Source organism: Triticum urartu, chromosome 7 (genome assembly GCF_003073215.2).
Source record: "Triticum urartu cultivar G1812 chromosome 7, Tu2.1, whole genome shotgun sequence".
NCBI lineage: Eukaryota > Viridiplantae > Streptophyta > Magnoliopsida > Poales > Poaceae > Triticum > Triticum urartu.
In genome coordinates, this window is record NC_053028.1 from 117,115,188 (window position 1) to 117,130,136 (window position 14,949).

Genomic DNA, 14,949 nt, shown 5'->3' on the forward strand with positions numbered 1-14,949 from the left:
TCTGGATGCAGTCATGTTTACGGTGCAAGCAGGTCCTTTCCCCCCTCAAGATTACTGCAGTGAGCCTCAAATTTTTGGCCCTGCAATGATGTTCTATGGATTTGATTGGACGAATATGCTTTCAAAATTAGTCTTTTTGGAGCACCGTTTTTGTTCTTTTTTTCGCCCGGAGCATTAGGAATGTTTTTTTCTTTGCAAAATTGTTCACGCCTGTAGAACATTCAACAATGTTTGTTGTTAAAAAAATCCAGACTATTTTGATTTTTTACTGTTCACAACTCCTGAGCATTTGAGCTCAAGAGTTTGACTTAACGTCCTAATTTAATAGGTTTCGCTAGGACGAGCCTTTGACCACCAATCACTCTATAATGTTGTACGTTACGTGACACAAAATTGATGTCGTCAGATTTGTATTCGGAGTACTTATTTGTGCCACTGATTTTGTATCACGAAAGCTACAAATTGGTCGTTCAATTGTTTTTCAAAGACTTGTCTCAGTGAAATCTAATCCGTGAGTAATTCGAAATGGATGGATTGGTCCAGAGTACATGTCGAGTTTTCCGTTTTAGTTGGGCTTGACCAGTCTGTTTTTTTTTACGGATGAGTCTGGTTCAAATTGCAGGGCCAGCTTCCTGTCCCATAATCAGAAACAAAATTCCTAAACGCTGACTGACGCGTGCGCGCTCTCCCGAACGCTGGAGCGGCCGCACGACGACCGTCCATCAGAAACAAGGACACCACATGTGGAGGAGAGAATCCGACCGAAGCGCGGTGCCTTTTGTCGTTTTGGAATTTTGGAAATGCCCCCCTCCGGTTCTTCCCCATCTCCCATTCCCCTCTCTCATGCTTTCCACGAGGCCTCTGCTTTCCACACCGGGCGATAGAATCCAGCAATCCCTAGCCGCCAGAATTCGACGCACCATAGCCGGGGAGAGTCCACCGCCGACGGGGAAAGCCTCTCCGGTTGGAACGACCACCCACATCGGGGCAGAGGGGAACCGCGTGCGTGGCCAGCAAGTGGACCGATGGGCGAGACGCCATGCCGCGGACGCGACGGGGAGAAGAGAGGAAGGGGCGCGCGTGGGCGGCTGGCCGACGAGGAACCAACGCGTCTCTGCCACATCTACGAACCGCATGTCAGTTTTCTGGCGGCTCTCCATTTTTTTTCTCGTCGTTTCTGGGGGAAGAAGGGTAGGGAAGCAAACTAGAGACTAAAATCGTGAGCGGGGAGGCGAAATCGTAGTCCTCGCCGGCAATTCAAACCAAAATCGCGTCAGAGCTGTTTGCCTACAGCAAAACTTCATCTCTGTTTGCCTACATACTGTGTTGGTTGCCTAATTACGTTGCCTACAGCAAAACCTCATCTCTGTTGCCTGCATATTAGGCAAATATATGTTGTCCATTTATGTGTTTGTAGGCAACTCAAGTACTCATCCTGTATATATGTAGGCAAACTCACACAGTAGTTAAGTTGGACAAAGGTTTCTGTAGGCAACATCTATGTTTGTGGCAAATATATGCTGTCGATTTCTGTGTTTGCAGGCAAGCTTTAAGTACTGTAATCTGAATTGTTGCTTGGTCCTTTTTGTAGAAGGCCAATGTTTTGTCAGGTTACTTGGTCTTTTTTGTGTGTGTGTTTTCACATGGGGGAATGTGATCAGTTTGTGTTCACTACAACAGAAATACTATGATTCATGTGCTCATAGAAGAATTAATAATCGAAATCAAATTACAATAGGGAGTCCCAGGTTTTGACCCCATGATACATGCTACATCCTGGGATTATTTTCCTTCTGAACAAACCATCATGTAGCATTTCCCACACGCATCCCCCCCCCCCCCCCCCCCCCCCCCCCCACCCCCCCCCCCCCCCGCCCACACACACACACACACACCATCGGAAATCGACCTAAGCCGGCAATACCAGCTCGCCTACCCGTGGCGTACTAGGCCGCCTAACCCGGTAACTTACTCACCCACATGTACCTTCACACCCATCGGAAATCAACATTGACGTAAGCCGGTAATACCAACTCGCTGAAGAAAATATGCCCTAGAGGCAATAATAAAGTTATTATTTATTTCCTTATTTCATGATAAATTTTTATTATTCATGCTAGAATTGTATTAACCGGAAACATAATACATGTGTGAATACATAGACAAACATAGTGTCACTAGTATGCCTCTACTTGACTAGCTCGTTGATCAAAGATGGTTATATTTCCTAACCATAGACATGAGTTGTCATTTGATTAACGGGATCACATCATTAGGAGAATGATGTGATTGACTTGACCCATTCCGTTAGCTTAGCACTTGATCGTTTAGTTTGTTGCTATTGCTTTCTTCATGACTTATACATGTTCCTATGACTATGAGATTATGCAACTCCCGTTTACCGGAGGAACGCTTTGTGTGCTACCAAACGTCACAACGTAACTGGGTGATTATAAAAGTGCTCTACAAATGTCTCCGAAGGTACTTGTTGAGTTGGCGTATTTCAAGATTAGGATTTGTCACTCCGATTGTCGGAGAGGTATCTCTGGGCCCACTCGGTAATGCACATCACTATAAGCCTTGCAAGCATTGTAACTAATGAGTTAGTTGTGGGATGATGTATTACGGAACGAGTAAAGAGACTTGTCGGTAACGAGATTGAACTAGGTATTGAGATACCGACGATCGAATCTCGGGCAAGTAACATACTGATGACAAAGGGAACAACGTATGTTGTTATGTGGTTCGACCGATAAAGATCTTCGTAGAATATGTAGGAGCCAATATGGGCATCCAGGTTCCGCTATTGGTTATTGACCAGAGAAGTGTCTCGGTCATGTCTACATAGTTCTCGAACTCGTAGGGTCCGCACGGTTAACATTCATTGACGATATAGTATTTATGAGTTATGTATGTTGGTAACCGAATGTTGTTCGGAGTTCTGGATAAGATCACGGACATGACGAGGAACTCCGGAATGGTCCGGAGATAAAGTTTGATATATGGGATAATAGTGTTTGGTCTCCGGAAGGGTTCCAGAATTCACCGGAAGGGGTTCCGGATGTTTCGCAAAATGTTTGTGTACGGGAACACTTCATTTGGGCCAAAAGGGAAAGCCCACAAGGTTTTTGGAAAGCGCAAAAAGAAGTTTTGCGGAGTCTAGGGGCCAGACGCCAGGGTCCCTGGCGTCTGGGTCCAGACGCCGGGAACCCTGGCGTCTGGCCCTGGAGTCGGAGAAGGACTCTTGCCTTTCGGGTGAAACCGACTTTGTGGAGGCTTTTACTCCAAGTTTCGACCCCAAGGCTCAACATATAAATAGAGGGGTAGGGCTAGCACCCAAGACACATCAAGAAACACCAAGCCGTGTGCCGGCAACCCCGTGCCCTCTAGTTTATCCGTCGTCATAGTTTTTGTAGAGCTTAGGTGAAGCCCTGCGGAGATTATTCTTCACCAACACCGTCACCACGCCGTCGTGCTGCCGGAACTCATCTACTACTTCGCCCCTCTTGCTGGATCGAGAAGGCGAGGACGTCATCGAGCTGAACGTGTGCTGAACGCAGGGGTGTCGTATGTTCGGTACTTGATCGGGACGGATTGTGAAGGTGTATGACTACATCAACCGCGTTGATAAACGCTTCCGCTTACGGTCTACGAGGGTACGTAGACAACACTCTCCCCTCTCGTTGCTATGCATCACCATGATTCCTGCGTGTGCGTAGGATTTTTTTTGAAATTACTACGTTCCCCAACAGTGGCATCCGAGCCTGGTTTTATGCGTAGATGTTATATGTACGAGTAGAACACAAGTGAGTTGTGGGCGATACAAGTCATACTGCTTACCAGCATGTCATACTTTGGTTCGGCGGTATTGTTGGACGAAGCGGCCCGGACTGACATTACGCGTACGCTTACGCGAGATTGGTTCTAACGACGTGCTTTGCACATAGGTGGCTGGCGGGTGTCAGTTTCTCCAACTTTAGTTGAACCAAGTATGGCTACGCCCGGTCCTTGAGAGGGTTAAAACAACACTAACTTGACGAACTATCGTTGTGGTTTTGATGCGTAGGTAAGAACGGTTCTTGCTCAGCTCGTAGCAGCCACGTAAAACTTGCAACAACAAAGTAGAGGACGTCTAACTTGTTTTTGCAGGGCATGTTGTGATGTGATATGGTCAAGGCATGATGCTATATTTTATTGTATGAGATGATCATGTTTTTAATCGAGTTATCGGCAACTGGCAGGAGTCATATGGTTGTCGCTTTATTGTATGCAATGCAATCGCCCTGTAATGCTTTACTTTATCACTAAGTGGTAGCGATAGTCGTAGAAGCATAAGTTGGCGAGACGACAACGATGCTACGATGGAGATCAAGGTATCGCGTCGGTGATGATGGTGATCATGACGGTGCTTTGGAGATGGAGATCACAAGCACAAGATGATGATGGCCATATCATATCACTTATATTGATTGCATGTGATATTTATCTTTTATGCATCTTATCTTGCTTTGTTTGACGGTAGCATTATAAGATGATCCCTCACTAAATTTTAAGATAAAAGTGTTCTCCCTGAGTATGCACCGTTGCAAAAGTTCTTTGTGCTGAGACACCACGTGATGATCGGGTGTGATAGGCTGTACATTCAAATATAACGGGTGCAAAACAGTTGTACACGCAGAATACTCAGGTTAAACTTGACAAGCCTAGCATATGCAGATATGGCCTCGGAACACTGAGACCGAAAGGTCGAGCATGAATCATATAGTAGATATGATCAACATAGTGATGTTCACCATTGAAAATACTCCATCTCACGTGATGATCGGACATGATTTAGTTGATATGGATCACGTGATCACTTAGAAGATTAGAGGGATGTCTATCTAAGTGGGAGTTCTTAAGTAATATGATTAATTGAACTTTAGTTTATCATGAACTTAGTCCTGGTAGTATTAGCATATCTATGTTGTAGATCAATAGCTCGCGTTTAGCTCCTCTATTTTATTTTTGATATGTTCCTAGAGAAAACTAAGTTGAAAGATGTTAGTAGCAATGATGCGGATTGGATCCGTGATCTGATGATTATCCTCATTGCTACACAGAAGAATTATGTCCTTGATGCACCGCTAGGTGACAGACTTATTGCAGGAGCAGATGCAGACGTTATGAACGTTTGGCTAGCTCAATATGATGACTATTTGATAGTTTAGTGCACCATGCTTAACAGCTTAGAATCGGGACTTCAAAGACATTTTGAACGTCATGGATCATATGAGATGTTTCAGGAGTTGAAGTTAATATTTCAAGCAAATACCCGAGTTGAGAGATATGAAGTCTCCAACAAGTTCTATAGCTAAAAGATGGAGGAGAATAGTTCAAGCAGTGAGCATGTGCTCAGATTGTCTGGGTACTACAATCGCTTGAATCAAGTGGGAGTTAATCTTCCAAATAAAATAGTGATTGACAGAATTCTCTAGTCACCATCACCAAGTTAGTAGAACTTCGTGATGAACTATAGTATGCAAGGGATGACGAAAACGATTCCTGAGCTTTTCATGATGATGAAATCGATGAAGGTAGAAATTAAGAAAGAGCATCAAGTGTTGATGATTAACAAGACCACTAGTTTCAAGAAAAGGGCAAAGGGAAAGAAAGAGGACTTCAATAAGAACGACAAGAAAGTTGCTGCTCAAGTGAAGAAGCCCATGTATGGGCCTAAGCCTGAGACTAAGTGTTTCTACTGCAAAGGGACTGGTCACTGGAAGCGGAACTGCCCCTAGTATTTGGCGGATAAGATGGATGGCAAAGTGAACAATGCTATATTTGATATACATGTTATTGATGTGTACTTTACTAGTGTTTATAACAACTCGTCGGTATTTGATACTAGTTCAGTTGCTAAGAGTAGTAACTTGAAACGGGAGTTGCAGAATGAATAGAGACTAATTAAGGGTGAAGTGATGATGTGTGTTGGAAGTAGTTCCAAGAATGATATGATCATCATCGCACACTTCCTATACTTTTGGGATTAGTGTTGAACCTAAATAAATATTATTTGGTGTTTGCGTTGAGCAAGAATATGATTTAATCATGTTTATTGCAAAACGGTTATTGATTTAAGTTAGAGAATAATTGTTATTCTGTTTACATGAATAAAACCTTCTATGGTTATAAACCCAATGAAAATGGTTTGTTGGATCTTGATCGTAGTGATACACATATTCATACTATTGAAGCCAAAAAGATGCAAAGTTAATAATGATAGTGCAACTTATTTGTGGCACTGCCGTTTATGTCATATTGGTTTAAAGCGCATGAAGAAACTCCATGCTGATGCAATTTTCGAATCACTTGATTATGAATCACTTGATGCTTGCGAACCATGCCGTATGGGCAAGATGACTAAAGACTACGTTCTCCGGAACAATGAAGCGAACAACTGACTTATTGGAAATAATACATACTGATGTATGTGATCTGATAAGTGTTGAGGCTCATGGCGGGTATTGTTATTTTCTGACCTTCATATATGATTTGAGCAGATATGGTTATATCTACTTGATGAAATATAAGTCTGAAACGTTTAAAAAGTTCAAAGAATTTCAGAGTGAAGTGGAAAATCATCGTAACAAGAAGATAAAGTTTCTACGATCTGATCGCAGAGGCGAATATTTGAGTTACGAGTTTGGTCTTCAATTAAAACAATGTGGAATAGTTTCACAAACTCATGCCACCTGGAACACCACAGCGTAATGGTGTGTCCGAATGTCATAGCCGTACTTTATTTGATATAGTGCAACCTATGATGTCTCTTACCGATTTACCATTATCGTTTTGGGGTTATGCATTAGAGACAGCTGCATTCACATTAAAAAGGGCACCATCTAAATACGTTGAGACGACACCGTATGAACTGTGGTTTAGCAAGAAACCTAAGTTGTCATTTCTTAAAGTTTGGGGTTGCGATGCTTATGTGAAAAAGTTTCATCTTGATAAGCTCAAAGCCAAGTCGGAGAAGTGCGTCTTCATAGGATACCCAAAAGTAATATTAGGTACACTTTCTATCACAGATCCGAAGGCAAGACATTCATTGCTGAGAATGGATCCTTTTTAGAGAAGGAGTTTCTCTCGAAAGAAGGAGGAAAGTAGAACTTGATGAGGTAACTGTACCTGCTTCCTTATTGGAAAGTAGTTCATCATAGAAATCTGTTTCTGTGACTCCTACACCAATTAGTGAGGAAGCTAATGATGATGATCATGTAAACTTCAGATCAAGTTACTACCGAACCTCGTAGGCCAACTAGAATGAGATCCGCACCAGAGTGGTACGGTAATCCTGTTCTGGAGGTCATGTTATTTGACCATGACGAACCTACGAACTATGAGGAAGCGATGATGAGCCCAGATTCCGCGAAATGGCTTGACGCCATGAAATCTGAGATGGGATCCATGTATGAGAACAAAGTGTGGACTTTGGTTGACTTGCCCGATGATCGGCAAGCCATAAAAAATAAATGGATCTTCAAGAGGAAGATAGACGCTGATAGTAGTGTTACTATCTACAAAGCTAGACTTGTCGAAAATGGTTTTGACAAAGTTTAAGGTGTTGACTACGATGAGATTTTCTCACTCGTAGCGATGCTTAAATCTGTCCGAATCATGTTAGCAAGTTGCCACATTTTATGAAATCTGACAAATGAATGTCAAAACTACATTCCTTAATGGATTTCTTAAAGAAGAATTGTATATGATGCAACCAGAAGGTTTTGTCGATCCTAAAGGTGCTAACAAAATGTGCAAACTCCAGCGATCCATCTATGGACTGGTGTAAGCATCTCAGAGTTGGAATATACGCTTTGATGAGTTGATCAAAGCATATAGTTTTATACAGACTTGTGGTGAAGCCTGTATTTACAAGAAAGTGAGTGGGAGCACTAGAACATTTCTGATAAATATATGTGTATGACAATATTGTTGATCGGAAATAATGTAGAATTTTCTGGAAAGCATAAAGGAGTATTTGAAAGGAGTTTTTCAAATAAATACCTCGGTGAAGCTACTTACATATTGAGCATCAAGATCTATAGAGATAGATCAAGACGCTTGATAAGTTTTTTTTTTCAATGAGTACATACCTTGACTAGATTTTGAAATAGTTCAAAATGGAACAGTCAAAGAAAGAGTTCTTACCTGTGTTACAAGGTGTGAAATTGAGTAAGACTCAAAGCCCGACCACGGTAGAAGATAGAAAGAGAATGAAAGTCATTCCCTATGCCTCAACCATAGTTTCTATAAAGTATGCCATGATGTGTACTAGATCTATTGTATACCCTACACTGAGTTTAGCAAGGGAATATAATTGTGATCTAGGAGTAGATCACTGGACAGCGGTCAAAATTATCCTTAGTGGAATAAGGATATGTTTCTCGATTATGTAGGTGACAAAAGGTTCATCGTAAAGGGTTACGTCGATGCAAATTTTGATACTGATCCAGATGGCTCTAAGTCTCAATCTGGATACATTTTGAAAGAGGGAGCAATTAGTTAGAGTAGCTCCATGCAGAGCATTGTTGACATAGAAATATTGCAAAATACATACGGATCTGAATGTGGCAGACCCGTAGACTAAACTTCTCTCGCAAGCAAAACATGATCACACCTTAATACTCTTTGGTTGTTAATCACATAGCGATGTGAACTAGATTATTGACTCTAGTAAACCCTTTGGGTGTTGGTCATATGACATGTGAACTATGGGTGTTAATCACATGGTGATGTGAACTATTGGTGTTCAATCACATGACGATGTGAACTAGATTATTGACTCTAGTGCAAGTGGGAGACTGAAGAAAATATGCCTAGAGGCAATAATAAAGTTATTATTTATTTCCTTATTTTATGATAAATGTTTATTATTCATGCTAGAATTGTATTAATCGGAAACATAATACATATGTGAATACATAGACAAACATAGTATCACTAGTATGCCTCTACTTGACTAGCTCGTTGATCAAAGATGGTTATGTTTCTTAACCATAGACATGAGTTGTCATTTGATTAACGGGATCACATCATTAGGAGAATGATGTGATTGACTTGACCCATTCCGTTAGCTTAGCACTTGATCGTTTAGTTTGTTGCTATTGATTTCTTCATGACTTATACATGTTCCTATGACTATGAGATTATGCAACTCCCGTTTACCGGAGGAACGCTTTGTGTGCTACCAAACGTCACAATGTAACTAGATGATTTTAAAAGTGCTCTAAAGGTGTCTCCGAAGGTACTTGTTGAGTTGGCGTATTTCAAGATTAGGATTTGTCACTCCGATTGTCGGAGAGGTATCTCTGGGCCCACTCGGTAATGCACATCACTATAAGCCTTGCAAGCATTGTAACTAATGAGTTAGTTGTGGGATGATGTATTATGGAACGATTAAAGAGACTTGTCGGTAACGAGATTGAACTAGGTATTGAGATACCGACGATCGAATCTCGGGCAAGTAACATACTGATGACAAAGGGAACAACGTATGTTGTTATGTGGTTCGACCGATAAAGATCTTCGTAGAATATGTAGGAGCCAATATGGGCATCCAGGTTCCGCTATTGGTTATTGACCAGAGAAGTGTCTCGGTCATGTCTACATAGTTCTCGAACTCGTAGGGTCCGCACGGTTAACCGTTCATTGACGATATAGTATTTATGAGTTATGTATGTTGGTAACCGAATGTTATTTGGAGTTCTGGATAAGATCACGGACATGACGAGGAACTCCGGAATGGTCCGGAGATAAAGTTTGATATATGGGATAATAGTGTTTGGTCTCCGGAAGGGTTCCAGAATTCACCGGAAGGGGTTCCGGATGTTTCGCAAAATGTTTGTGTACGGGAACACTTCATTTGGGCCAAAAGGGAAAGCCCACAAGGTTTTTGGAAAGCGCAAAAAGAAGTTTTGCGGAGTCTAGGGGCCAGACGCCAGGGTCCCTGGCGTCTGGGTCCAGACGCCGGGAACCCTGGCGTCTGGCCCTGGAGTCCGAGAAGGACTCTTGCCTTTCGGGTAAAACCGACTTTGTGGAGGCTTTTACTCCAAGTTTCGACCCCAAGGCTCAACATATAAATAGAGGGGTAGGGCTAGCACCCAAGACACATCAAGAAACACCAAGCCGTGTGCCGGCAACCCCGTCCCCTTTAGTTTATCCCCCGTCATAGTTTTCATAGTGCTTAGGCGAAGCCCTGCGGAGATTGTTCTTCACCAACACCGTCACCACGCAGTCGTGCTGCCGGAACACATCTACTACCTCGCCCCTCTTGCTGGATCGAGAAGGTGAGGACGTCATCGAGCTGAACTTGTGCTGAACGCGGAGGTGCCGTAAGTTCGGTACTTGATCGAGACGGATCGTGAAGGTGTACGACTACATCAACCGCATTGATAAATGATTCTGCTTACGGTCTATGAGGGTACGTAGACAACACTCTCTCCTCTCGTTGCTATACATCACCATGATCCTTGCGTGTGCGTAGGAATTTTTTTTGAAATTACTATGTTCCCCAACACTCGCCTACTCGCGGCGTGCTAGGTCGTCTAACCCGGCGTCCTACTCGCCCACACGCACCCCCGCACCCATCAAAAATCAACCTAAGCCGGCAATACCAACTCGCCTATCCTTGGCGTGCTAGGTCGCCTAACCTGGCGTCCTACTCGCCTACACGCACCTCCATACCCATTGAAAATCGACCTAAACTGGCAATACCAACTCGCCTACCCTTGGCGTGCTAGGTCGCCTAACCAGTCTACCTAGTCGCCCACACGTACCCCCACACCCATCAGAAACCACCTAAGCCGGCAATAACAACTCGCCTACCCCCGGGTGCTAGGTCGCCTAACCAGTCGACCTAGTCTCCCACACGCGATCCCCACACCCATCGGAAATCGCCTAAGCCGCCAATACCAACTCGCCTACCCACGGCGTGCTAGGTTGCCTAACCAGGCGACCTACTCGCCCACACGGGACCCCCACACTCATCGAAAAGTCGCCTACGCCAGCAATACCATCCCGCCTACCCACGGCGTGCTAGGTCGCCTAACCGGGCGACCTACTTGCCCACACGGGAACCCCACACCCATCGAAAATCGCCTAAGCTGGCAATACCAAATTGCCTACCCACGGTGTGCTAGGTCGCCTAACCTGGTGACCTACTCGCCCACACGCACCTCCACACCCATCAGAAATCGACCTAAGCCGGTAAAACCAGCTCGCCTACCCATGGCTGAGAATATATAGTCTACAATCATTTTTTGCTGCTGAGAATATTCCACCACTACAGGAGCCGACTTATGACTATAATTGCAAAATAAATCTTGTTTGTGACATGAATGGCGAAGTAAAAGTCAAATAATGCCATTTTTGTGGTTCTCCACAGTGCCGCGACAGGCTTTATTAAAGACGTAGAAGGCTTTTTTCTTTTTACATCAGCATGGAAGGCTGTCAGCACTATGGTGGATTTAATTTCCAAGAAAAATCCTTCGAAATGCTGTTGCCTCCACTTTTAACCTTGCCATTGGCATCCTAGTAAATAAGTGGAGTATGTAGATAGTGTAAAGTGTTCATATGGGCAAAGACTAAAGAGGTTGTCATTCTGTTATACTGTTTGTCCACCTACTACAGAACCTCATGATTCATACAATTTCATTGTGAATTGCCTGGAGAGGTTTCCGCATCACAAGTACCGTGATTTCTACATTGTATGAGAATCATATTTTACTCTTTTGTTGCTATAACTGGTTTGAGGAAGCACATCCTCAACTTGAAAGGCTTGTACCTAAGGTGTAGTTGCTTTACAAGGTTCCACTAATCACCAAAAGCACACCAAACTCAGTGAGCAGCCTTTACAGGGTTGCAGGAATTTTTTCTACTAGTAGTTTCCAGGCTTTATTCGCCTGGCTACTTGTTGTTCTTGTAAGCAACTAGAATTTACTACAAGTTTTTTTTGCAAGCAACTACAAATAAATTATTGACTAGTTTTTACTATACACAGATTACTAACACAAATAACTCTGCTTCTTTTCTTTTCTTTTTAGCAGAAGCAAGGTGCAAGACAATAGAGAAGATATATACAATTCAAGATTTAGCAACTTTTATCTAGCATCCATTTCTACAGGGTACGGGGATGCAAGAGCATTGGACAAGATCGAAGTCATGTTCTGCAAACACTTTGGTACAGGGGGCAATTTTTGTAACTAGAAGATTAGGGAGGAAGGTACAGAGTGGGAAATACACTAGTTCTAGAACTAAAAGAAGTTCATGGCCAAAATAATTGGAACAACCTTTTACCCTTTGTTGTTTCAATGGGAGAAACTTGCCCAACTCTGCCAATATTTTTGCCCACAATTCACCAGAATTTTTGCCTGATCAGCAAGAAGAGTTGCAGACACAATTGCGTTTTCAGAATTTTTTTCCCATGATTTTTTGCTTTGTTGTTTTCGCCCCTATTTTTAATATGTTTTTTCGCTGTTGGAGGAGAGCTCCCCAACGCTACGCCATGACGTCTGGCGGTGGCTGGGGGAAGGAGGAGTTGCACGGGGGATCTGGGCTGGTGGCCGTTGGGTTTTCTGGTGGTGGGTGGAGGGAAAGGATGGCTGGGTTGTCAGGACGTGACAACAAGAGGGGAAATTGAACTTGCCCTTTTTAGCAAGTGGGGTGGGGAACCGACAGGGACACTTTCCTTAAGTGCCGGCCATGAGATCCGCTCGCATAGCTCGTGGGCGCTGTGTAGCAACGTCCAACAAAATTAATATGATGATGCCGTTCCGTTTGTTACTGAGAATGGCCACCGTAAACCCCGGTTCCCATAGAAAAAAAATATACTGTCCGTGACACGGACGGAACAGGGAAACTGCGTTCTCATTATGGGTACACTAACCACGCATAATTAAGTGACAGGCATTGCAGCCCAAGTACAAATCGCCACATCACGCAGTACTACGCGCCACTAGCGAAGATACCAGACAGAGCAAACCAAAAGCTGCGCACACACGCGCACGGCCACGCTGGGTTATTATTAAGGCAGCGGGGTACTTCACTAAGCTGGGAGACCGGAGTTAACCGTGCTGGTTAGCTCGTTCGACGGCCCCACGCTGCGCTAGATCGATCGCTCATAGCCGCCTGGTCATCGGCACCTGGACCCGGGGCACGGCGGTCGCCGCCGGTGCAGTCGCCGGCCGCGGCCGGCCCTCCCAGCCTGCACGCACGCAAAACAAAAGCAGTTATAGATATTCCTCAATGACTTACTCCCTTCGTTTAAAATTATTTGTCTTGAAAATGGATGTTCTACGGAGTACTTGCTACTCCTACTAATGTAGGTTGGCATGATGCGCGCGCGCGTGCGTACCCTGGTCGACGTCGAATCCCCGCCCGGTGAGCTCCCTGTACTCCTGGGCGAGGGCGCACCAGTGGCAGAGCAGGTGGGTGAGGCAGTCCGGCAGCGGCGTCTCCGGCAGGTCGTACTTCTCCCGCAGCTTGCGCCGGTACCACCCCGCGTACACCCACCACAGTCCGAAGTAGGCCGCGCCGAGGTAGCAGGTGAAGTGCACGCACCGGCCCTCCGAGCCCTGGTCGACGATGTCGGCGATGCAGGCGAACGCCGCGCAGGGGAACCAGGCGCTCCAGCAAACTGCATGCATGTGCGTGCGTAGGGTATGTAAGGGCATTCGAGCATTACATACTGAGTAGTACGTACTTCCTCTGTAAACTAATACAAGAGCTAGTATTAGTTTCACATCGGAGGACGTACATGCGTCGCAGCCGTCGTCTTCGCAGTCGAACAGGCCGGTCTGCCACCTCTGCCGGACCGGCACGGCCGCCACGCTCTGCTTGATGACCACTCTGGTGGTGTCGTGGCCGTCGCCGCCTTGTGCGCTCAGGGTGCTCGCGTCGGTTCCGCTACCACTAGCCTGAACGTACCAGCACGTACGTACGTACATATAAGCTGCTAACTCTTATACCGTCTTATATAACCAAACAATGTGCGCGGCTAGGGGTTACTCACGGGCAGTTGCAGGTCCTGCGAAGCATCGACTCCGAAACTCATCTTCTTGGTCGATGGAGGGAGTCGCAAGCCGGCCGATTCAGATTTGCTCCAACTGCATGCAAGAATAACCTAGGAGTTAACACGTATAGTTCCATATAAATGGAGTAGCTTTGGCATGATTGAACCCGGAGTCCCGGACTACACTCGTAATGCAAAAAAACATGCATCCATGGCCCCTAATGCCGGCCGGCGGCCGAGCCAATGAACCCAATGCTTGCACGAAGCCACGAGGCACAATACCTAAACGATCCAGCCAGCCGGCGCCGGCGAGTCGTCTCGCCGCCTCTCCTCAACGGCCGCCAAAGAAACTACTCCAAGCACATATTGGTCGATCAGCGCTACGCATCTGGCTCTTAAGTAAAAGACCGGGAGCGGCACGCGTTGTCCTGAGGTCTACGCGCGCGGGGCCGGCCCGTGCACGTCGTCATGTCACTCACGGGCCGGGCACGCCATGTGGGTGGGGTGCCATTCACCTCAGGCGCCTCGCATGCATGCCACCTGAGGCGTCCCGACAGAGTAGGGGCTTGACTCTGCGGACTTTTTCACTATTCTGGCCCTTTTAATAAACTTTGTCACAAAATGAACTTGATATGAAAGTATTTCACGATCTGATCTTTTTTAGCAACGTCATAGCCCGCGGTGTTTCTGCCCAACATAGCAATGTCAAGGTAGCTAGCGCTTCTGTCCAACAAAGAAGCCGCGAGATAGCTCGCGTTTCGGATCATGTAAGAAACGCCATAGGCGTTGGCGTTTCTGACCAAGAAACAAACGCCATATGTCTTGGCGTTGCGGCCCTGGTTACCGAGTAGTTTTTTACCTTGGCGTTTCTAAGAAGGCCGAAAACGCCGCTAGCCTTG

The 14,949-nt window shown here is 45.1% G+C and overlaps 1 protein-coding gene across 1 annotated transcript; it reads right to left on the reverse strand.

The window, feature by feature from the left end:
- Nucleotides 1-12,849: 12,849 nt before the first annotated feature.
- On the reverse strand, nucleotides 12,850-14,422 carry LOC125525081 (protein PLANT CADMIUM RESISTANCE 7-like). The gene is made up of 5 exons (XM_048690108.1): nucleotides 14,333-14,422; nucleotides 14,051-14,144; nucleotides 13,796-13,955; nucleotides 13,394-13,675; nucleotides 12,850-13,243 (listed from the first exon to the last, which is right to left on the reverse strand). The coding sequence occupies exons 2-5, from the start codon at nucleotides 14,090-14,092 to the stop codon at nucleotides 13,158-13,160; spliced, it is 570 nt and encodes a 189-aa protein (XP_048546065.1). The 5' UTR covers nucleotides 14,093-14,144; nucleotides 14,333-14,422; the 3' UTR covers nucleotides 12,850-13,157.
- Between the last annotated feature and the right edge of the window lie 527 nt (nucleotides 14,423-14,949).